The 22,706-nt window shown below is 37.9% G+C and overlaps 3 protein-coding genes across 13 annotated transcripts in view; 2 read left to right on the forward strand and 1 right to left on the reverse strand.

Annotated features, from left to right (window-relative positions):
• LOC115593906 (cationic amino acid transporter 2) overlaps positions 1-22,706 on the reverse strand; it is a 91,081-nt gene that overhangs the window by 4,594 nt on the left and 63,781 nt on the right. For all 9 annotated transcript variants that reach the window (XM_030437604.1, XM_030437603.1, XM_030437601.1 and 6 more), the window contains one exon: positions 327-478. In XM_030437604.1, coding sequence (XP_030293464.1) covers positions 327-478 — 152 coding nt within the window. The remainder of the gene's footprint in view (positions 1-326; positions 479-22,706) is intronic.
• On the forward strand, positions 2,786-9,329 carry casr (calcium-sensing receptor). Its single transcript, XM_030437598.1, has 7 exons — positions 2,786-2,887; positions 4,192-4,507; positions 4,598-4,904; positions 5,448-6,287; positions 6,430-6,660; positions 7,747-7,870; positions 7,960-9,329. Exons 2-7 carry the CDS (start codon positions 4,323-4,325, stop codon positions 9,093-9,095), a joined length of 2,823 nt encoding a protein of 940 aa, XP_030293458.1. The 5' UTR covers positions 2,786-2,887; positions 4,192-4,322; the 3' UTR covers positions 9,096-9,329.
• On the forward strand, positions 12,360-20,865 carry b4galt4 (UDP-Gal:betaGlcNAc beta 1,4- galactosyltransferase, polypeptide 4). 3 transcript variants are annotated; one of them, XM_030437613.1, is made up of 8 exons: positions 12,399-12,458; positions 12,753-12,789; positions 13,798-14,332; positions 14,976-15,208; positions 17,449-17,636; positions 17,825-17,947; positions 18,075-18,179; positions 18,287-20,865. In XM_030437613.1, exons 3-8 carry the CDS (start codon positions 14,071-14,073, stop codon positions 18,417-18,419), a joined length of 1,044 nt encoding a protein of 347 aa, XP_030293473.1. In that variant the 5' UTR covers positions 12,399-12,458; positions 12,753-12,789; positions 13,798-14,070; the 3' UTR covers positions 18,420-20,865. The 3 variants fall into 3 exon arrangements, with proteins under 3 accessions (XP_030293472.1, XP_030293473.1, XP_030293471.1); XM_030437612.1 differs by lacking the exon at positions 12,753-12,789 and having other exon boundaries at positions 12,360-12,458; XM_030437611.1 differs by lacking the exons at positions 12,399-12,458; positions 12,753-12,789 and adding an exon at positions 12,481-12,722.

Below are 22,706 nucleotides of genomic sequence, written 5' to 3' on the forward strand. Positions count from 1 at the left end.
AGTCAAATATTAATACCAAGTTTTACTCAGACACAGTAGTTATTATATGGGTTTATTAGTTCATGTCATTGGTGGATTAATTGCTATAAAGGCCTAAATTTATCAAATAAGAAGAAATTAAAGTAGGCATTGTAGCTTTATTGCTGTACACTTATTTAACTGATTACATGATGCAGCACTGATTAATCACTGGCTGGATAAGAAGTCAAGAAGTAACTTTTAATTGTGAAATGATGCAGACTTTAACAATCAAACAAACTTATCATATTAGCAAACATTTCCAGCAGAACACATTTTCATCATTACCACAAGAGAGACATCCTTACCTGTTCAGCTGAGCGCTTCTGTGTGTGCAATTTCGTGTTTCGATCGGACACCAGACCACACCATTCACGCGGATAAATCCATTCACTGTGAGCCGTTCGCAGCTCAACATTTTTTGACACATGATGTTACATTTCAGACATACATGCCATTTCTGAAAAAAAGGCAGTAACAGAATGATTTGTTAGGGGACACTTCAGGCATGTCAAACAATTCTATAAATTTTACAAAGCGGGTTCTTCACGGAGAAGATGTGATGGAGGCCCTTCTGATTCATTATTCATCAAAACTTGTGTGAGCCTTTGTGAAATTGCTTGTATTCTCTTACAGATTAAGCCTGTTTGAATTTTCAGAATGAATGGATTCAATATACTCTTATTCGCTAATGACATTTAAAAATATCTAATAATAATAATAATAATAATAATAACAACAACAACAACAACAACAAAAACAACAACAATAATAATAATAATAATGACATTGGTGTATTACATCATTATTGATCCTTAATTGTGATATCAGCAGTGCACAAAATGACCATTCAAGGCCAAGTCATTTGAATATTCAGAAACCTATTGAGATCTAGAGTATATAAACTGATGATGCCAGTGTGCTTTGATCAATTAAACTAATAAAAATGATACAGAAAAAATACATTATACATTATTTGCTGTGCGAACACTCTGTCCTTGTGCTAAATGGAAAAACAAATTAATTTCCTTAATATAATTCATTCAAACTCAAAGTTAAAGTAAAAACTACATTCTGGGATGAAAATACAATAGAAGCTGGGTAAAAACACTACCACTCGGCACAAAGTTTAACAAAGTATGATCATTTCTGGTATGATTATACTTTGCATTTTTATTTACAATAAATCATCATTTTCAGTTAACGGAAATTTTAAATAGGTAATATTCAATTTTTGTACTTGGTAATTACCAGGCAACATATTTGAAATGTCCACAATAATTTCCTCACAATGTACTAAAAATTACCCACACTGTATATCATAATAATATTATACTTCTTTCCACTACAGAATTTATAACATTTCCAGGAAACGTCCAACTGATTTCTGCTTACCCTCTGCTAATCACTCCATTTTAATTTTCAGTCAAACTTCCTGTCAGCAGGCCCGAAGGCAAAGCACTCAGTTCAGTTCAGTTCAGTTCAGTTTAGTTTGTTACACTTTGAAATAGTTCTTTTTGCATTTCCAATGTCAAAAGTTATGGTTGGTAACAAATGAACTGTTCCATAACGTCCTGTTTTTTTTTGTTAGCTTTCTGTTGAGGTACCTGACATATTTACTTTCATATCGGACATATGTGTCAAAATTCTGCATTAAAATGTCATGACATATGGGTCTTTATAATATAATGTATTTAGTTGTGTACTTTCTTTCTACTTTACTTTCCAACAAGTTCAAACCAAAGAAACCAACAAGTTTACTTAAAGTAAGGATGCGTTTTATCAGGTTGCCGTCATTAGTTCCTGGTTAGGAAAGTCTGCGAATGAGACAAAATTTAAAGTGAGAAAAGCTTCAACAACTCACTTCAATGGAAAATACTCAAATCAATCATACTCATACTCAGATTATCTACGTTTAGTTCACTTTTTCTACTTAATTTAAACAAATCCCTCTACTCAATCCTGATTATTTCTGTGTAACCATTGGCTTCATCCTCCACATGAGGGCAGTGTTTCTGGCCCTGCTAGTACAGTTACTGCAAACAATCTGACATACTGAGGTCAATTAGCTTCTCTTTATTTCATTTAGCTCGTTCACTAATGAAGAGGATGAGGAGTTTCCTCCACCTGTAAAGAAATAATAAAGTAAATTTAGAGTGCAAACTTTTTTAACCTTTTTGAGCTCCCATGTGCCTGATGTCTCATGGACACAGCGCTGGGTTGGGTCACTGATAAGTCAACATGTTGTAAACTGAAATGGTTTTCAATGGAAACATCTGCTCAGCAACAAATTGAAGACTTGGGCATCGGAGCATTAAGAGACAACTAATTGTTTGAGGAACATAATGGTGCAATCCACCGCTTCCAGGGGTTCCTGGTATCATGATGCTCCTCTTCTGGCAAAATGCGATGAAAGATTAATCCTGGCTGGAAAAAACTGATCACTGAATCTTAATCACAGGTGGCAAAAACAACAGTGAATCAAATTTTACATTTGAGGTGCCAAAGGTACTGAGAAACATATTCACATTTGAGTTTTTCATTAGTGAAATGACCATCTCAAATTTTCCTCAGTAAAACTGTTTGTATGATTGTAACATTCTCCACTCGTTCTCTGCCACGTTAGGTTACGTAGACTTCAGTTCAGGAGAACGAACTGTGAGTACACTTCATTAGCCAAAGGAAATGGACTACCCCTCTTTCTGTTAATGATTGATCTGTTCGAAAGAGGTTCAGGCGCTAACGCCATCATCCCGTGAATTCATTCAGCATGCTGGATATTTTGGGGGAAAGGCCTTCAAATCTGTGTGTGTCCCTGCAGATGAGCCGATTCAAGTGTTTTTAAACCACACACTCAAGAGTTCAGGCGGTAAGTTGGATTCAGTGTTATTTTGCATGTTTGAAGTCTGAATTGTTAAAACAGCCGTAGTCAGCGTTTTAATACTATCAGTTATTTAAAGTGGATGTTGATATGTCGACTCAGATATGTAGACTCAGAAAGGTAATTTGAACAATTACGAGCTTAGAAATATTTATTTAATGCATATATTTCCATAACTGAATAAACAAGCTGTCCTCAAAAGGGAATGAAGTCCCCAGAACAGCATTTTAAGATAAACATGGCTCCCATAGCAGGCTCCTACAAATATGAACAAAGTAAAACAGTATGAAATTGTGTTTTCCTTTCAGGACAGTTTGTTTATTCAGTTAATCAGTTAAGATTTTCCCAGTCTGATTAGAATTTCTTCTCCCAAACTATATAGTGCACCTTTAATTTCACGCTGATATTTTTGGAAATTATTACTTAAAGGCAAAAAAGCTTCTATCCAAATTAAGAAATAGATTTTTTTAATACCCACGTGTATAACTTCTCTCAAACAGTGGCTCTTACAGCCGTTAGTTACTTCATTATCCCGGCTCTGCCCCAGCATTTTTCCAGCTGTATTAGCCAGATGCAGTATAGTCTCTCTCCATGGTGACTGGGTTCACTGACCACAGCGTGAGCTCAAGCATTTGCAGGAAGGAGGGTCATTAGAGTGTGACTTCACTCTCAGCTCTTGCAAATCCTGCGTCTATTTCGGTTCAGATGGATACTTCAAGGATAGCGACTGCAGTGTTACTGAGGGGTTGGTCATCTATTCTCAGAAACTATAGTAATCAGCTCATTACAAAAGTCAAAATTATTTTTTTTTAAAAACATATGTTACTTCTTTGTCCTGGTAGAGTGGGTAATTATAGCCTCGGGACATTGTTGGCCTCCAACACCATTCTCGCCCTCTGTCCCTGTTTATATCGGAAAGTGAGCTCAGTGACTGGATTTTATTGGATGGTGTCAAACACTGATACAGCACAAGAATTATGTTTATGTCTTGTTGACTTGTCGAGAAAGTTTCATTAAAAGTTCACCCAAAAATCAAACGTCATTATCTACTCACCACCAATGCTGATGGAAATTCTGCTGAAGTTTTGGACTGACTTAAAAAAAAGAAAGCAGCTAAAATGGTTCTATAGAGCTCATCCAGTGTAATCAAAGTCTGTGGACTTTCCATCAGCATGACAGTGAGTGACTTAATTTTCATTTTTGGGTGAACCTTATCTTTAAATATCCATTGTAGCTGTAGCCCATTTGATTACTTTTAAACAAAATGTGTTTTTTCCCCCCTTTTCTTACAGTTCCATCATTGCAAACATGAATAGCACCAAACCCCACAGCAGGCAGATTGATGGGAGAAGATAATATTGAGAGTACCTTCACTCTGGGGAGCTGTAGAAAATAATCCTACCCGTTAGAAAGAAAAAGTAAGATGAGACTGGTTCTGTATTATCTGATCCTGCTGGGATCCAGTTATGTGATTTCAACCTATGGGCCCCATCAAAGAGCACAGATGACCGGTGACATTTTGCTCGGAGGTCTTTTCCCTATACACTTTGGTGTTGCCTCCAAAGACCAAGACCTTGCAGCCCGGCCCGAATCGTCACAATGCGTCAGGTAAAATTTGAGTCTGGTTACATTGTAGCTAAACATGAATCCATTAATGATTTGTGTGTGCTGAAATGTATGCCTTGTTTATCCATACAGGTTCAATTTCCGTGGTTTCCGTTGGCTCCAGGCCATGATTTTCGCGATCGATGAGATAAACAACAGCAGCACTCTTCTGCCCAACATCACACTGGGCTACAGAATCTTTGACACATGCAATACAGTGTCAAAAGCCCTGGAAGCTACGCTTAGTTTTGTGGCCCAAAATAAGATTGACTCCCTGAATTTAGATGAATTTTGTAACTGCACTGATCACATTCCAGCAACCATTGCAGTTGTAGGAGCAGCTGGATCCGCAGTCTCTACAGCAGTCGCGAACCTACTGGGCCTTTTCTACATTCCTCAGGTAAGTAACATCAGTACTACATAAATAAAACACCTCTGTTGTGGCCTTAAAACTGAGCATATGTCACATGATAACTCGGAATTCTGAAAGTGATGTTCACATACAGTTCGTTTGCTCTGGATAATATCTTTTACAGGAAGAAAAACAACTTGTGAATGTGTTCGATCAACAAATTTGAAAACTTTGACACTAAAACCATTGTCTGTATCTGTTCAACCAACTAAATTATCTTTAACTGTTTATCTTTGTACTCAGAATGGGCAGGGCCTAAACTGAAGGTTGGTGGGACTTTAAATTGACCACCTGTCAAATTCATGCTCAAAACAAATAGGTGGCTGCATGTCACCAGAATTATGGCGTATTGCTGCTAACTGTCGCTGCCGTTGTCTAGTTAGCTCAATTAGCTGTGCAGCTAACTTCAATCACGAGTACAGATATTGACACATTTTGCACGGATGATACCAAAAAAAAAGTGTTTCAGCTGAGCAGCATCAGCAACACAATTAAAACCTGATCATTTACGTGAAATCTTTCCTGTTTCAGATCAGCTACGCCTCCTCTAGTCGCTTACTGAGCAACAAGAACCAGTACAAGTCCTTCATGAGAACCATTCCTACTGATGAGTACCAGGCCACAGCCATGGCGGACATCATCGAGTTCTTCCAGTGGAACTGGGTCATTGCCGTGGCCTCAGATGACGACTATGGACGCCCAGGGGTTGAAAAGTTTGAGAAAGAGATGGAGGAGCGAGACATCTGTATTCACCTCAATGAACTCATTTCCCAGTACTTTGAGGATCATGAAATCCAAGCTCTGGCCGACAGGATCGAGAACTCCACAGCTAAAGTCATTGTTGTGTTTGCCAGCGGCCCAGATATTGAACCTTTAATTAAAGAGATGGTGAGGAGAAACATCACAGATCGTATCTGGTTGGCCAGCGAAGCATGGTCAAGCTCCTCCCTCATCGCTAAACCAGAGTATCTTGATGTCGTGGCAGGGACTATTGGCTTTGCTCTGAAGGCAGGCCATATACCTGGCTTTAGGGAGTTCTTACAACAAGTCCAACCAAAGAAAGATAGTCACAATGAATTTGTCAGGGAGTTCTGGGAAGAAACCTTCAACTGCTATCTGGAAGACAGCCCAAGACTGCAAGAAAGTGAGAATGGCAGTACGAGTTTCAGGCCTTTGTGTACTGGTGAGGAAGACATCACGAGCGTTGAGACCCCATACCTGGACTACACACATCTTCGAATCTCCTATAATGTCTATGTTGCAGTTTATTCCATTGCACAGGCCCTGCAGGACATACTCACCTGCACACCTGGACAAGGACTATTCGCCAACAATTCTTGTGCAGATATAAAGAAAATGGAAGCATGGCAGGTAAGAGGTTGTACATTCACCCCAAAACCAAAGCAGTTACAACCATGATTGTAGGCTCCCAACTCATTTGGAATTAGGGTTCAAATACCAATCATTTACTTAGCCAATCTGCATTGTCCAAATGTGTGGTTCTGCTTCACAGGTCCTGAAGCAGCTCAGACATTTGAACTACACCAACAGTATGGGCGAAAAGATGCACTTTGATGAGAATGCAGATCTGGCAGCAAACTACACCCTTATAAACTGGCACAGGTCTGCTGAGGATGGCTCTGTGGTGTTTGAGGAGGTCGGATACTACAACATGCATGCAAAGAGAGGAGGCAAACTTTTCATCGACAACACAAAGATTCTGTGGAATGGATTCAGTTCTGAGGTCAGTCCAAGTGTTTTCTATTTCTATATTCTGTCCCTTCGTTACATTCAGTGTATTTCTCATTTTCCTGCCTTATTCTACCCATAGAATTATTGTAATAATTGTGTACTGCTGTACTACATTTCAAGTTGTATGATTGAGGGAATGTAGTGCCAAAGGAAAAGGCTGTTTGATGGCAACGTAAAGCACCAAGCGTACACTTAAACTGATATATTCATTTTTAGGTTGGACTTATTTTATTTTATTGTTTCTTGGAATGTTTTTACACTAAAGCTGCATTTTTTTATTTCTCTGTCCACTTGGGGGCAGCAGAACTATCTGTAAATGCAAAATTGACATAAATCCCTTTATGGCAAATAGGTTAGCAAATCAGCGCTTAGATACACATCCAACAAATATAGAGCAACATTCATATTCATTTGTGATCACTAAAGACCGATATTCATTCTGCTTTTACTTCTGTTTTGGTCTCCACCATCTCCTGAGATAAATATCTTCTTTAGTCGCTAAATATTCAACTATGATCATTAGCTACAGTAGGTTGTAAGAACTGGAAACAAGAGTGGTGGGAATGAACCATACAGTAAATCTGATGTGACGAGATGAAGATGCTAATACACTGTAGATGAAACATCCTAACTTTTCCCAGTGTGGGATCAAACAAATTATGTTATTTTGTATCATTATTATGTATTATACAAAGATTTTCTTGGGAGTTGTATCTGTAAATTTCAGATTTGAAGTGAATATTTATCTTTACACTACATTAATTCTCATAGAGTTTTTTTTTTTAATTCAGCCTCTGGAAACAAAAGACACCCCGCTCAAGCGATGCCATGTTAGTCAAAGTTAAGTTGCCGACTACCAACAATGTACATAGTTTGAGGCTAGTGAGGGATCTGTTGTTTGAATGTCTTTCCCCATTTCCCTCTACTGTTGTTTCTTCTCTGTTAATTCACTTTGACATGATCGTTAAGTTTTTAATCAATCAGTCAATGAGAGCAATGAGAGAAACCCTAAACCAGTTAGAGTTGAACACACATTTACATCCATAAGATGTGTCTTCTGTCTGTTTATGTCCTCTAGGTGCCATTCTCTAACTGCAGTGAGGACTGTGAACCTGGTACAAGAAAAGGAATCATAGACAGTATGCCCACATGCTGCTTTGAATGCACCGAATGCTCAGATGGAGAATACAGTTATCATAAAGGTAACGAGGTACCAAACATTTACAATCTCGTGTCTGCGCCTGGCTACTGGTGCAGTTCTCACACAGATGATTTTCTTTTATCTATACAGATGCCAGCGTGTGCACCAAGTGTCCAAACAACTCCTGGTCCAATGGAAACCACACATTCTGCTTCCTGAAGGAAATTGAGTTTCTTTCCTGGACGGAGCCGTTTGGGATAGCCTTGGCCATATGTGCGGTGCTGGGTGTTGTCTTGACAGCCTTTGTGATGGGAGTCTTTGTCAGATTTCGCAACACCCCCATAGTGAAGGCCACAAACCGAGAACTATCCTACGTCCTCCTCTTCTCACTTATCTGTTGCTTCTCCAGCTCGCTCATCTTCATCGGACAGCCACAGGATTGGATGTGCCGTTTACGCCAGCCCGCCTTTGGGATCAGTTTTGTTCTCTGCATCTCCTGCATCCTGGTGAAAACCAACAGAGTGCTCTTGGTATTTGAAGCCAAGATCCCAACAAGTCTCCATCGTAAATGGTGGGGATTAAACCTGCAGTTCCTGTTGGTGTTTCTGTGCACGTTTGTCCAAGTCATGATATGTGTGGTTTGGCTTTACAACGCCCCTCCTTCCAGTTACATGAATCACGACATTGATGAGATCATTTTTATCACCTGCAATGAGGGCTCTGTGATGGCTCTGGGGTTTCTTATTGGCTATACATGCCTCCTTGCAGCTATTTGTTTCTTCTTTGCTTTTAAGTCACGGAAACTTCCAGAAAACTTCACAGAGGCCAAGTTCATCACGTTCAGCATGCTCATATTCTTTATAGTTTGGATCTCTTTCATCCCCGCGTACTTCAGTACTTACGGCAAGTTTGTTTCAGCTGTGGAGGCTATTGCTATACTGGCATCCAGCTTTGGGATGCTGGCCTGCATCTTCTTCAACAAGGTCTACATCATCCTCTTCAAACCCTCCAGGAACACCATAGAGGAAGTCCGATGCAGCACCGCAGCCCACGCCTTCAAAGTGGCTGCCAAAGCCACGCTTAAACACAACACAGCTGCGAGAAAGAAGTCCAGCAGCATCGGTGGATCATCTTCCTCAACTCCGTCCTCATCCATCAGCCTCAAGACCAACGGCAACGACTGTGATGCGACTTCAGGGAAGCATAGGCCAAGAGTGAGCTTTGGCAGTGGAACAGTTACTCTGTCTTTGAGCTTTGAGGAGTCGAGGAGGAGTTCTCTGATGTGAGAGCATATGTGTTTGTCAAACTTCAGCTTTCTGAATCCAATTTTTAAGGTGCATTTTGGACTTTATTTTGAAATGCATGTACACTTAGGCCTTTTCATCCACACATCCACACATTTGTCAGACATAGAATATCAATATCAGTCCAATCTATATACTGCACTATAACTGAATCATGTGACTGTTAGTTTTCTAAAAACAGCCCTGGATGTACACTGCTGATAATAAGATATTTTGTACAATTAAAACCATTAAATTAGATCCTTGATGAGTTTTTTTTTTTTTCCTGTCTAGAGTAATCTGATAATGTCACTGATGATCACACAATGCTCAGCACAAAGGCCGGACTGGTAACTTGGAACAACATTTAACCAGAGGACAAGCAAGGCTCTGTAATTAGAGGAGCGAGACCCGAGGATGCATGAGTCACACTGAAAGTACACAATGACAGGATGTCGACAAAACGTTCCGTAATTATGGTCAATCACAGGACAACAAAAGAAACGGAAGTCCCTCAATGTGGCATTGCCAAATTCATGACAACTTATTTGACGTGTTTTTGGGCAGTTACATTTAAGCACAGTTTGAAACCTTTTCCACAATAACAGAAGATAATCCTTTATTGATCCCTCCAGAGGGAAAATTTGGGAGTAACAGCAGCACAAGGACAGAGTAAGTACAGCTTAATAGAGAAACTTTAAGAAAATGATAAATTAAAAATGTATAAAATAAGAAGTGACAAAAAAAGAAAGTGTAAACAAGAGCAATTAAGCTCATTATTATTGCGTGAAGAATGAGGGCAAATTAGAGAGCAAGCAGTGAAGAGAGCGTTGGGTGAGCGTCCTTGACCCTGTGGTAATTGGGTGTGTGTGTTGTTTGTATGAATTCGGGAAGGGGGGGGTTGGACTGGTCAGTATGATGTCTCCACTGCTGCAGTGCCCACGAATAAGTATTGCAACACATTGCACCTGGGTGGGATGATCCGGTGGCTGAAAGAGCTGCCAATCTCCCACAGCTCATCATGGAGAGGGTGAGAAGGGTTATCCGGGACGGCTTTGATCTCGTCCTTCATCCTCCTCTCTGCCACTGACTCCAGACTGTCCAGTTCCAGCCCGACCACAGAGCTGGCCTCCCTTACCAGCTTGTTAAGTCACCACCCCAGCATGCCACAGCAACGGACAGAGCACTGGCTATTGTAGACTGGAAGAAAATCTGCACGAGCCTGTCACTGAAAGATTGAAGTCTCTTTTATGAGAACAGTCCGCTCTGGCCCATTTCTTAAGAGAGCTTCAGTGTTGTGTGTCCAGTCCAGCTTTTTATTGATTTGGACCCTGTGGGAGTCCACCCTCTCTACTTCGTCTCCCTGAATGATAACTGGGACAGAGGGCCCCCTGTTCCTCTGGTAGCCAGCGCTTTGGTCTTTCCAAAATATATATAAAATATTGGACTGAACGGAAAATTAATTAAATATATTTGTTGTAATAACAGAAGCATCACTGCTGTCACCACAGTCTCCCCAACTCAGACACTACTGTAAATACAACTGTATTCTGTATATTTCTGATCCCCTCAAGTGTCACTCCTACATTGTATATACTATTTAAAAATGACAAATGTTGTTATATAACCAAACAAGCTAAATTGCGGATCTTGTAAAGCTAAAATTTGTTGAATTATTTTGAAGTATTATCATGATGTATTAATTATAATAAACATTACGCTGAAAAAGATTCTCTCTGAATTATAGATCTGAAACCCTTATGGAAAAAACAAACAAACAATGAACCTGCTGTAGGAGGTCTGCAGGGCATTTTGGTGCATGCCTCCGCCTTCAGCTTGCTTATCACAAGTCTCTGACATCTGCAAACAGTGCAAGCCCATCTCACATGTTAATGTCATTCTCGCAAGAAACCTACACTATACAGTCATGTCCTCACAGTAGAGGACATATAGAGGGGAGGGAGGAGCAGCTCAGGGAAGGAACTGTCTATTCCAATCCACACTGTCTGATTGTCAGCTGTAAATACACTGTTGGCTATTCTTGAGTAGAGACTACTGGCCTTTGAAGTAATAATAAAAGTGTTTATTTTTACACTATGAAAGGGGCCATTCTTTAACACTCAAATTATATTGCATACAGGACAGTGCATATTGTGCATATTTCTATTTACTGGAAGAAAAGGGTTTAAATACCTTGTCTTTCACAAAAGTAATGAAAGTAATCCAGTAATTTGTTCATTCAAACATATTCCTTAAGGTCCTTATTTAGTTAGTTTAAATTATAAATGTGACTAAAGTAAAACTGAATCCGGTTGACTGTTTTTTCTTCCAACATAACCCTGATGTACACTGCTGCTAATTAAAGACTTTGTACAATTAAAAACATTGTATTACATTGTTATTTTCTTTACCTTTAGAGTTTTATTCTTTCTAGAGTTTTTGTGTCAATATTAATCAAACATTGTATTGTTTCTAAATAAGAACCCTTCCAGAAGAGAAGATTCCGACATAAGGAAACTGGTATTAACAAAAGTAGGCAAAAAGGCATTTGAGGAGTGCGGGACCTCCCACATTTCTCAACAGGAGAATGACATGCTGAGACCCTCAGGATCATGGCTGATCTGAAGCAGGCTGAAGAGCAGCTGGACAACCACATCCTCTGTTTGCAGGAGGAAAAGACCTTTATCCTCAGGGCCAGTGAGGTCCTGCAGAGAGAGCAGCATGTTGTCCGATGTCTGACCCACAGGAACAAAATGACGAGGGAGCACTGCATGATGGGAACGTTTGTCAAAGACATGGAAACAGATCTCACGATTTTCCCTTTACTAAATTTTATGTAATTCAATGAGGGGCCAATTGGCACGAGGACCAAAGACCTCTATTTTGAAAACCACATCCCGGAAGCACATATAAAGGTGCGCACACGACAGTGACTTCCTCTGTTTATTATATTCTGCCTTCAAAATAAAAACAATACAAAACTGTTATTTAAGCATGAAATAGCTACACAAACATCATGTAAAATGCTGAATAGCAAAACTATGCATGAATATTGTTTTTAAGAATATTTTGAGGAATAACGATGTATTAGATCTATTATAGCTTTATAATAAAATGAATAATTTGGCAAACAGCTGCTCAGTCGCGCCGAGATAACTTATAAACAGCCGCAGGCTAATGATGGGAAGACATTGCTTTTACTAAAACCTGTTTTCTTACGTATTTTTCAAAAACACGCTGGTATAATGAAAGCTTTTAGTGTGAAACACCTCCAGCAGAAGTGCTGTCACTGATGATGACTTGACACATTGTTGTCGTTTGCATCTTTGGTTGATAACCTGGAGAAACCGTTAGCTTGTGGTTAAGGTAAGATACGCTAACCAAATGAGTAATTGTTAGCTGTTATCACTTTATGAGGGAAGGACAGTATTTAGTTTGATTGAAAAATGGTCTTGTTGTGTTTTGGCTTCAAAATGTACGACTCATAATGCTATAATTTAACTTTTACAGCACTTTACTGAAACTCCATAATGTTGCATCCGCATACGTCAGCTAGCTTACAGCTGCGTTAACTCTGCAAGTAGGGTTCGTGTGAGCATCGTTGAATTACGACCATTTCCCGCAACAAACGTGAGTTTTTCTCTTTACAAACATGGACAGGTATCGTGACAAGACGGAACTGTCAGCGGTGTAAAAGGTAGCGTAGTGCACTTCTGTTTCTTTACATGGAAACCCGGAATATAACGCCAGATATCTATCTGTTGTTTCGAGCTAGCCAGCGTTAGCATGCCACTGCCAGTCCTCAAAATCATCTTCAGTCAACACACAGTCGTTGTGAGAGAAAAACAACATAAAATGCCAGAGCGTTAGTGTTTCATAGGTTTTGCGTTCAAAGACAACCATCATTTTTCCAAATGACATTAAAAAGGTAGACCTACGTTAGCTTGTGTGTTTGCTTGATGCTCGTTTCAAAATGTTAGCTAACGTTATAATACTAACGCTGTCTGTCTTAGCTAATTCACGTTTATCATCAAATGGCACTGAAAGTTACACATTGTGGGCTTAGAGTCTACCTTCAGTGCCAATTGATGATAAACTCTACATAACAGTAACCACCAACTTAAGTTTTATTTTTGCTGTTTTCTTCCATTGCCTTGTTATATGAATGTATTTACTGCATGGCCTTGTATTTGTTTTAAGTGTTGAAATTATTAAAAGATTAATTGAACAATAATCGCCATAAGGGAATATTTTGGTTTTAAACTACTAGTCATACAGATATTTTAGTCTGGACACCTACTGGCTTACTCAGATTAATCAATAATGGAAATAATCGTTGAATATTTGATACACTTTGAGTGCAAGTGGGGAGAAGGGTGAGGCAACTGTTCTGCAATGCGATACTAACCTTTGCCAAGATTCACAGAAAAGGACAAGTATTAGTTACAGGGTGTAAAAAACAACATTCAAGAGGCTCTTTCAGCAGTGTGTAACACAATAAATGACTCCAAACACAAAGGGAGAGAAAAAAAAGAGGTTCATGAACTAAAAACACTTAACCAGTGTCTTAACCAGTTTGTTTTCTAAGATAACATCTTATCAGGTGTTTTTGTCATTGTTGCATTTCAGGGTGTAGTTTTACATAAGATTATGATGCACCTGTGCCCATTCAGTAACATCTTTTTCTCTTTAAATTGATTTACAGTTTTCGGAGGACTGGACGTCTTGGCCTGATCGCCTGAAACTGGATTTCAGCGATGGATTTTCACCAATAACTTTTGCTTACTTGGCAGTGATCAAATAATTGATTTACTGCATTCTTCAACAGCATGTTTCATCAACATGGGATGACTGGTTAGTGAAAGTGGCTGTTGGCATTTTAGCAGAAATGTCCTGCACAGAGGAAATGTCTTAATCATTAACTAACAACATCCACAGTTCACACTTTCACTGTTCACATCAGCGTGGTCACACAGCTATGGGCTTCTGTTCACCTGTGTGCAAGGTTTTGCGGAGGGGGAAATATGTTTTACTGATCTTCATCTCGCTGTCAGTGCTGGCATGGATCGCAACTTTTTCAGGCGAAACGGGGAAATCTGTTCTGGTTTCCCCTGTCACGACTCAAACTCTTGTCAAAGGAGACAGCCTGAGGGAAAAACTCAACTCATGGACAGCGACACCTGATCACCTAAATACTCCACCACAAAAAGTCAAATGCCCACAGGAGTCACCATTGCTTAGTAAGTACACAGTAGTGCGGGTTAGAAAGGTGACACAACTGGAGTGTATGAAGTATGTCATGTGGATTTAACTGGGTTTCTAGATTTTGGCTAACAATAAATAAAAAATATTAATCTTCTTAGAAGTAAATGTGCTCATGTTTCCTGCTTGCTAAATATAAATTATTTATTTGTTTTGTGTTTATTTTTCTATTGATTCGCCACTTTTTCAACAACTACTTGGCAGTGGAAGAGTGGGAGAGTAGATAACTACTATGTAATAAATATACCAGATAAGCATTTGTGCCAGTAATTTAATCTGTGATGTCACCTTGAACACTAGTGACTGCAGCAGAGTGGCTGCTGTGCATGGTATAAATGATCAGAAACAATCTTTAAAATGTAAAAGTTGTAGAAGTTTAAAGTAGTAAACCAATTTTTTTTTAATGTAATTGTCTTATAAACACTTGTTCTTTCCCCCTATGTTTGTTAGCATTAAAATTGTTGTGGATTTCCAGAAAAAAACTGCTTTGATATGGCATAGTCTGTAAACTTTTCTAAGCTGAAATTCAGGAAATTCATTTAGATGTAATGTGTGCATATAACAGAAAGATCCCTAGCACTGAAGACTCACATTTCTTGTTGAATTTGTTAACGTCTACAGAGGGAGCTGTGAAGCTGTCCTTTGAGTCCTCTCTGACACTGAAGGATGTGGAGGGTGCCAACAAAGGGGTGACTGAAGGCGAGTACGAGCCCACTGACTGCACAGCGAGGCAGAGTGTAGCCATCCTCATCCCTCATCGTAGCAGAGAGAGACACCTCCTCTACCTCTTGCACCACCTGCACCCCTTTTTGCAGAGGCAGCAGATACACTATGCCATTTATGTCATCCAGCAGGTACTGCTCCACACAGCTATGTCACACAATTTTCATTATAAATCAGCGACTAGCGTAAAAAATAATAAAGGGACAAAAAGAAAATCACAACTAAAACATGTTACTCTACTGTGTTGCATTGACACTGGCCATGATTTTAAGGCTTCCTGCTTGTGTAACTGAGATTATAGCACCAATCACAATGTTTATTTGCAAATAATTCGAGGTAGCAACCAACAGCCCACAAGTAGTTGGTTTATCATATCAGGGAACTGCAGATTGGTAAATGTTTCGTTGAAATAGTTTGAATTCAAACTAACACGTGTAATGATTTTACTTATGGTTTTCTTTTGCTGAAATTCCTCTGAATCAGTTTGTCGACCTTAAAGTGAAACTCTCGCCAAAATGCAACCTAGGCTTTTTTTGTGATTGTATATGAGTCAAACCTTCGTGTAAAAGCATAGTTACGACGAAAGATTTACCGTATTTTCGTTTTCAGGTCAAACTCATTTTAAATGGGAGTGCTAGGGGCAAATTAGCGATAGCATCAAAATCACTATTTTTGAAACACTAAGAAGGCTCAACACAACATAAAAGTTTGCTCGTAGAATCACTAGGGTCTCTACACATGAACACAAGTGTTGAGAACATTGTTTGTGTACACAGAGTTTGCTAAAAAGAAAGTTTTTGAACAACTCACCTTAGCAGTAGCTTGTTCTACTTGCAGCCATTATGGCAGCCGTGAAGTATCGATCTCAGAATGCAATGTAACATGGAGGAGAGTTAAGGTGGAACGCTACTGTCTTCCGGCAACAGCTATCCATGCGATATCTTATGTGACTTTTCCGGTTTTTAATTTTAGTATTGCTTCTTATATGAGGCTGCTTTTTCAACTTCAAGGTCAATATTGTTTTTCGCTAACGACAAAAACAACGAATTATCCCTGCATTTATATGGAACTAAGCTTTAGGAGCAATCCACTTTAACTCTCGTCCATGTTACGTTGCATTTGGAAATTGACACTTCTCAAAAACTCTCTTTTTAGTAAACTCTGTGCACACAAACAATGTTCTCAATGCTCGTGTTCATGTGTAGAGACCCTGGTGATACTACGAGCAAAGTCTCATGTTGTGTTGAGCCTTCTTAGTGTTTCAAAAATAGTGATTTTGATGCTGTCGCTAATTTGCCCCTAGCACTCCCATCCAAAATGAGTTTGACCCCAAAACAAAAATATAGTAAACCTTAAAAGTGCCTCTTTCGTCAAAATTATGCTTTTACATGAAGGTTTAACTCATGTACATTCACAAAAAGGTTGCATTTTGGCAAGAGTTTAACTTTAAATAATTATGTCGTACTGCACCTATGCTGAATGCTTAGTGACAAAACAGAGAAACTTTAAGACATTTGGAGAAATGTCGTGAAAAATAAATGTGTAAATAATTAAAAAAATATTAATTATTTTAAATGACAACATTACAAGCAGGTAAAACATAAAACCTGCAATCAAAGAAAAACATTGTTGGCTTTTTGCTTAGTGTTCTTTTATGTTTTCAACCAGCAGGTTTCATAACATCTTTACATCCCTACCACAGACATAAAAGTTGGAACACTTAGACTTCAAAGCTTCACAAAAGTTACAAGTCATTTTCAATGATGCACAAAAACCACCAAATTTGCAGCTGTACACAAAGAAACTGTTGAAGCAAATCATTCACACGTCTTTGACAAATCATCTGCAACCAAATAACATTCTATTAATAACTAATGAAGTACTCACAAGAGAAAGGTAACTACAGGGCAAAACCCCCAGAACACTTACACACTGTACCAGAAGATGTTGAAATTATAGTTTTCCCACATGTATGTACAGCCATCTATTTATGTTAATTAGTTAGTTTATTTTCTGACTTAATTGTATGAAATGCTTTGTAATATTTAGTGTTTTATTTAGTCATCTTGTTAAAAAGCACATTAAACTCCTAAATGAATTAAATTAACTTGTTTAAATTAGCATGCTATTTTCTTTGATTTCTTGAATAAGATGACATCACTGTAAGAATTTAAGTTAATTCATAACTTTCCTACACAAGTGGCAATAAATAATTTTCTGAGCATCAGCTGTGCTTTTTCTTTCAATTGATGAAGTGTAATGACATGTCAGATACAACAGAAGAGCATGGCCATTTCATTGAGCATATAACTGTACATAGTCCATAAAGTACAGAAACGTGATTTTTATTGTGTTTTCTTTTTTTTTCAAGGCTGGTGATGCAACATTTAATCGTGCCAAATTACTTAATGTTGGGTATTTGGAGGCTCTGAAGGACTACAGTTGGGAGTGCTTCATCTTCCATGATGTGGATCTGGTTCCTGAAAATGATCACAATTTATATGTCTGTGACAAGCAGCCCAAACACTTAGTGGTTGGCCGGAATGCCACAGGATACAAGTAAGTACATGGCGAAGGGCTAAAATCCTCTAAGTCATCAATCAGCAGTTAAAATTTATATTACCCTTGTGAATAAATAGTGTAGTGTTAACATATGTTAGTCTCCCCAGGGCTGATCATATCTTAAAAGCTCTGATGTAATCTCTAAACAATGAAATGTATTTTTTCTTCATGTACTTCCCTCGCAGGCTGCGTTACAAAGGCTACTTCGGAGGAGTCACAGCTATGACCAAAGACCAGTTTCATCAAGTAAATGGATTCTCAAACACTTACTGGGGTTGGGGCGGAGAAGATGATGACCTCCGCATCAGGTGAGACCCAAACCAGTGACGACGGTATTTAAGATTAGTAGGTTTTCTTTTTATCACATCTGGAGTAGCTGCAGTATATATCCCTTCATTCATTTACTCATACATGTGTGTCTCATGTCTGGTGCAGAGTTGAGCTGCAGAAAATGAAGATTATGCGACCGCCCGCTGATGTAGCTCGCTACACCATGGTGTTTCACAAACGGGACAGTGGCAATGAAATAAACAAAGACAGGTCAGTAAATGTAGAATACATATTAATGTGTTATGCTTGTTTCAGGTCAATTAAATGTAATCATATTATGTAATATTATTTTTTGTTTTGTTTTTTTGCTTTCTCAGGATGAGGTTGTTAGGACGAACGCCGCAGGTATGGAGAAAGGATGGACTCAACAGCTGCTCATATAAGACTCTGTCAGTAGAGAGGCTGCCTCTTTATGTGAATGTTACTGTGGACATTGGTAAGCCACATTAGTTGAGATTTTAAACAGGAAGCTGTGCTGTGACCAAAAAATATTTTAGGATATATTTTATACAGTATGTTAAGGCCACTGAGTGCAGAGCAGTTACTACTGCACATGTGTGCAAGACAAAACAGTAGGCACACTAAATGCACATTGTTTTGATTAGTTTACATTTTAGGATTGAGTTCAGCTGGCAACTACATATTTGCACCTTTTTGCATATCATGCAGCCTTTTTTCCCCTCTATATTGTTACCAGCCTGCTAAAGTATATTAAGTAATAATTGGCTTTGGTCAAAAAAAGAATTTGGCCTTTAAAATGTTATTGCTTTAACGTTGAACTGTCTGACATACATTTTGTTTTTCTAAAGCCCCTACAGACACAGGTGTTATCACTAATGTTTTGCTGTTTAGAACCTGTTTCAGGACTGTTTCTGAGGTACAGAATGTGATTGATCTACATCATGCTCCTATTGGATTTGTTGCTCCTGTTAGGGCAGGACAGTTTGCACTTTTTTAACCTGAGCAGAAGTCTAATCAGGCAGATAAATGATAACACCTGTGTTCAAACCTTATTCCCGAAGTTGGGACGCAGTGTAAAACATAAATAAAACAGAATGTGATAATTTGCTAATCAATTTGACATCTGGGTTGTAGGTGTGCAGAGCCTATTTAAATTATGTTAATGTTTAAAATTGATTTAAGGCTTCCTGGACACTTTTAGGTAATGGTATGATTGATTTGTTACTCAGTAGAGTTGTTTCATTGAGACTGGGATGTGTATCACAAACTGTAGACAATGTTCAGTCTGATCTTTACTGAACATTGGATCAGTTCATAATGTGCATTAATCAAAAACTAACAGCAACAGAGCCTTAATATAATAATAACATAATAAAAACAATTTTCAGCAAAATAATGCCTACAATAGCCTTTTATATTACCTATAAAAAAAGTGAGCAATGTGAACATATTAAAATCTTAGTAATGTTAATAATGCTAGAAATGCTTCCTCATCTTAAACTTGCCGTCAACATTACTACTCTGTATCATAAAGTGAGGCATTGAACATTACCACTTCGGATGTAGAATGTAGTTTTGCATCAGTCTCACAGAAGACAGTAGATGAACATTATGTGCAGAAGATGGAAACCTCAAAGACCACTGAAAAGCAATAATATATGGAGAGCTGATCAGCTGAAGTGCAGCCTCCTCAGTGTTGTTAATTACACCTGTGCATCCCCTACTATTACATGTCAAAATGTCTGCTTTTAACAGTTCTGTGAGAGGGTTCGTTCAGTTCTTATTTTGGCACAGTAAACCTCTGTCTGCTCTAGAATCAGCCTACACTATTATTTCTGTTTAAAGCCAGACACAAAAAAGGCTTGTGCTGCCTTGTTCCAACTACCTTTATTTACCGAACTTAATAATTGACCTTTCAATTTGTCTTGAAAAGTAGTTTTATGAGCCATATTGACAAGATATGATTCCTTACATGGCATGTTTTTCTTTACAAGGCCTTACATGCTTGTTTTTTTTTTAACAGGAATTATGGGTGAGGGATTCTTATTTATTACTTTTAACATTTTAAAATTATAATTGTAGTCCTTGATGTCCAATCAATTACTTTTTTTATGTATGTGAAGACATTTCAGTCTAGAAAAATCTGCATACTTATGCTTTGATCCTTGCATGCTGCTTTAGAAATGTGTCGGATACACTCATATCAACTTTGTTTATTTTGACTTAATTTATATTTTGAAGATAGTGTAGCTGTTGGTATGTTGTCTTTATTTATCGGACCAACACATCCTAATACTCTAAAGACTGAGCAATATTACTAACTTTGATAAAACATATTGTTGCAGTTTACTTGAGCCACTCCTCATTATATATTCACTGGCATAACTGTAACAAGAGCTTCATAATAACTACAGGTTGCTCTAAATTTCAGAATGATGATGATCTGAACAACTCTTTATTAATGCAGTATGCTGTAGCCATTATGAAGCGCTTGAATGAGAGTTAGTGTTTTTATAGATATACATAAAACCGAGAGTAAGGTTTTCTGGGTTGTTGTTCGCCTGACGGTCCGTTCATTTCATTTCATGAATGCTCCTGAATGAATGTTTTTCTACTGTGGGTTGAAAATGTTGACATGTAAGAATATTGTGAGTGAACAATTTAAACTACAACTCCTCAATAAGATTTTGTAAATTGATCACAACTCAAAAATTGTGTGATATTGTAGCATCAAGCATTCCACTGACATATTTCAGTTGAATTTGTACTTTTACATGAATCATGTATGAAATTCAAAGCGATGCCATATTAACTTTTGAGAATGTCTTTGATGGATTTATTTTGAATGATGATGAGTCATTCTACATTTCACGTCTAATAGGGTTATTTTCTCTTTAGAAACACATGTATAATAAATAGTATTTTTTATTATGAATTGTCTCATGGTTTTATTTGTTCAAGACCAAACATCTGCAGTTTTGCCACTAAAATTTAGCTTTATCCAGTATGCATAAAACAAAAAAACATGTTTACTTAGTTTCAATCATGAGGAGTAGTTTAAAATATTAAGTCGGACTAATGGATAGCAAAAACTCTTCCTGCAAAATTGAAAAGCCACAAATCAGTGTACTTTACTAAGATTTTATTTATCTTACATGGTCATATCAAGCCAGGCTGCAGTACATGAATCTGACCACAGGGGGTCCTTGAGAGCACAATATCCACTGTCCAAAGTTGAGTGAGGTCTCCTGTTCTTGTTAATTCTTGAGAGACTGCTTTATTGCCAGGCAATTTGCACCACAGTAGCCTTAATGCATCATAATAACAACTTATTAAGCCTTGTTTTGTTTAAATGTGGGAAGGGGGCTTGGATTACTACCATCACTATCACCATTACTACTATCACTGTGTTTTACATGGTCAATCAAATCAGCTGGTTATGATGCTTTTAAAAAGCAGTTCTGTTCCATTTGTATTCTCAACACAAATCTCAACAAATACACATGGGGGCAAGTGGGATCAATCCTTCTACAGTTAAAATTTCACCATGTTTTCCTCAATAATGGTTCAGTTTTTTGTATTTGGGGTCATACGGAACCACATTATGTTTGTTGATAGGTTTCTGAACAAATTTGGAACACAAGTTAATTGTTGAAGTATTTTTTATCAAAGTGAAATAGGAAGTCATAATCCACACAAAACAACAACAAAATTAAAGACTTTATATTAAGGTCTTTGTAAATGGTGGCATGGTTGTTGTTAGATTATAAGACATTTATGAGCACCAACTAAAAAATGTTATAGGTGATTAAAAGCGTTAATTAAAAGCGTTATGAGTTTGTTATAAATGTTTATAATTGCATTACAAACACAAGTTGTTTTACTAACTTGCATTGTTAAACCTTTTGAGCTTTTTTGTTGCTTTATTAAGATTAACACATGATTTATTGTGTATAATTAGCAGTAAATGATGCACTTATTAACAGTAAACTATTAGTTGATAAATTATAATCAGAGTTTTGATTTGACACACTATCTCTGTGAGTAACATAATCTTTAAAAAGTTGTATTTTTGCCTTCAAATGATCAGCATTATATTTTTGTCCGTTTCACTCATTGCATCATTTCCGCTCTGTGGCATTTAGCTGAAGCCAAATTATGCTGCAGATCTACCACAACACTGCATCACTCTGAGGACATGTACTAAAAGTAAGAACAAGAATAACCCCTTATTATCCACATACAATGACATGTCTTCTCAGCACAGACCTATTTTTTTTCTAGCAGTGCAGGGAAAGAGCGGGATGTCTGAGGCTTTGTATGGACAATATGATGTCATCTCCTCTTCCTATGGTGCAGAAAGAAAGCTTTGTCTTGTGGAGGCCAGGCCTGGTCATGTAGCTCACATGTGACAAAACGCTTTCAGCACAAAAATATCAACTCCACAAGTCAGAACACTATGATCTACTCCACAAACTAGTCCATTTAAAAGAATGCTGGAATGATGTGTACTGTGTTCTTCCTGCTTGTAAATATAGTAACGCTTTTACGAGCGTTTAAGAATTCAGCTGGGGGGTGTTCGATTTTTTTATTTAGCACGGAGAGCAATTGTTATTGAAAAGCAGTGCGTGGATTCAAATATAAAATCGAGACTTAATCTACATTTTCGAGTTCAGGCAACTTCTTAAAAGAGTTTACTTTTGGATGGAAATGACTAAAATAGCTTAATCAATTAAAATCATGCCTGACAATGTGAAATTATTTCATTTCAGTGTT

This window comes from Sparus aurata, chromosome 13 (genome assembly GCF_900880675.1).
Source record: "Sparus aurata chromosome 13, fSpaAur1.1, whole genome shotgun sequence".
Classification (NCBI taxonomy): Eukaryota; Metazoa; Chordata; class Actinopteri; order Spariformes; family Sparidae; genus Sparus; species Sparus aurata.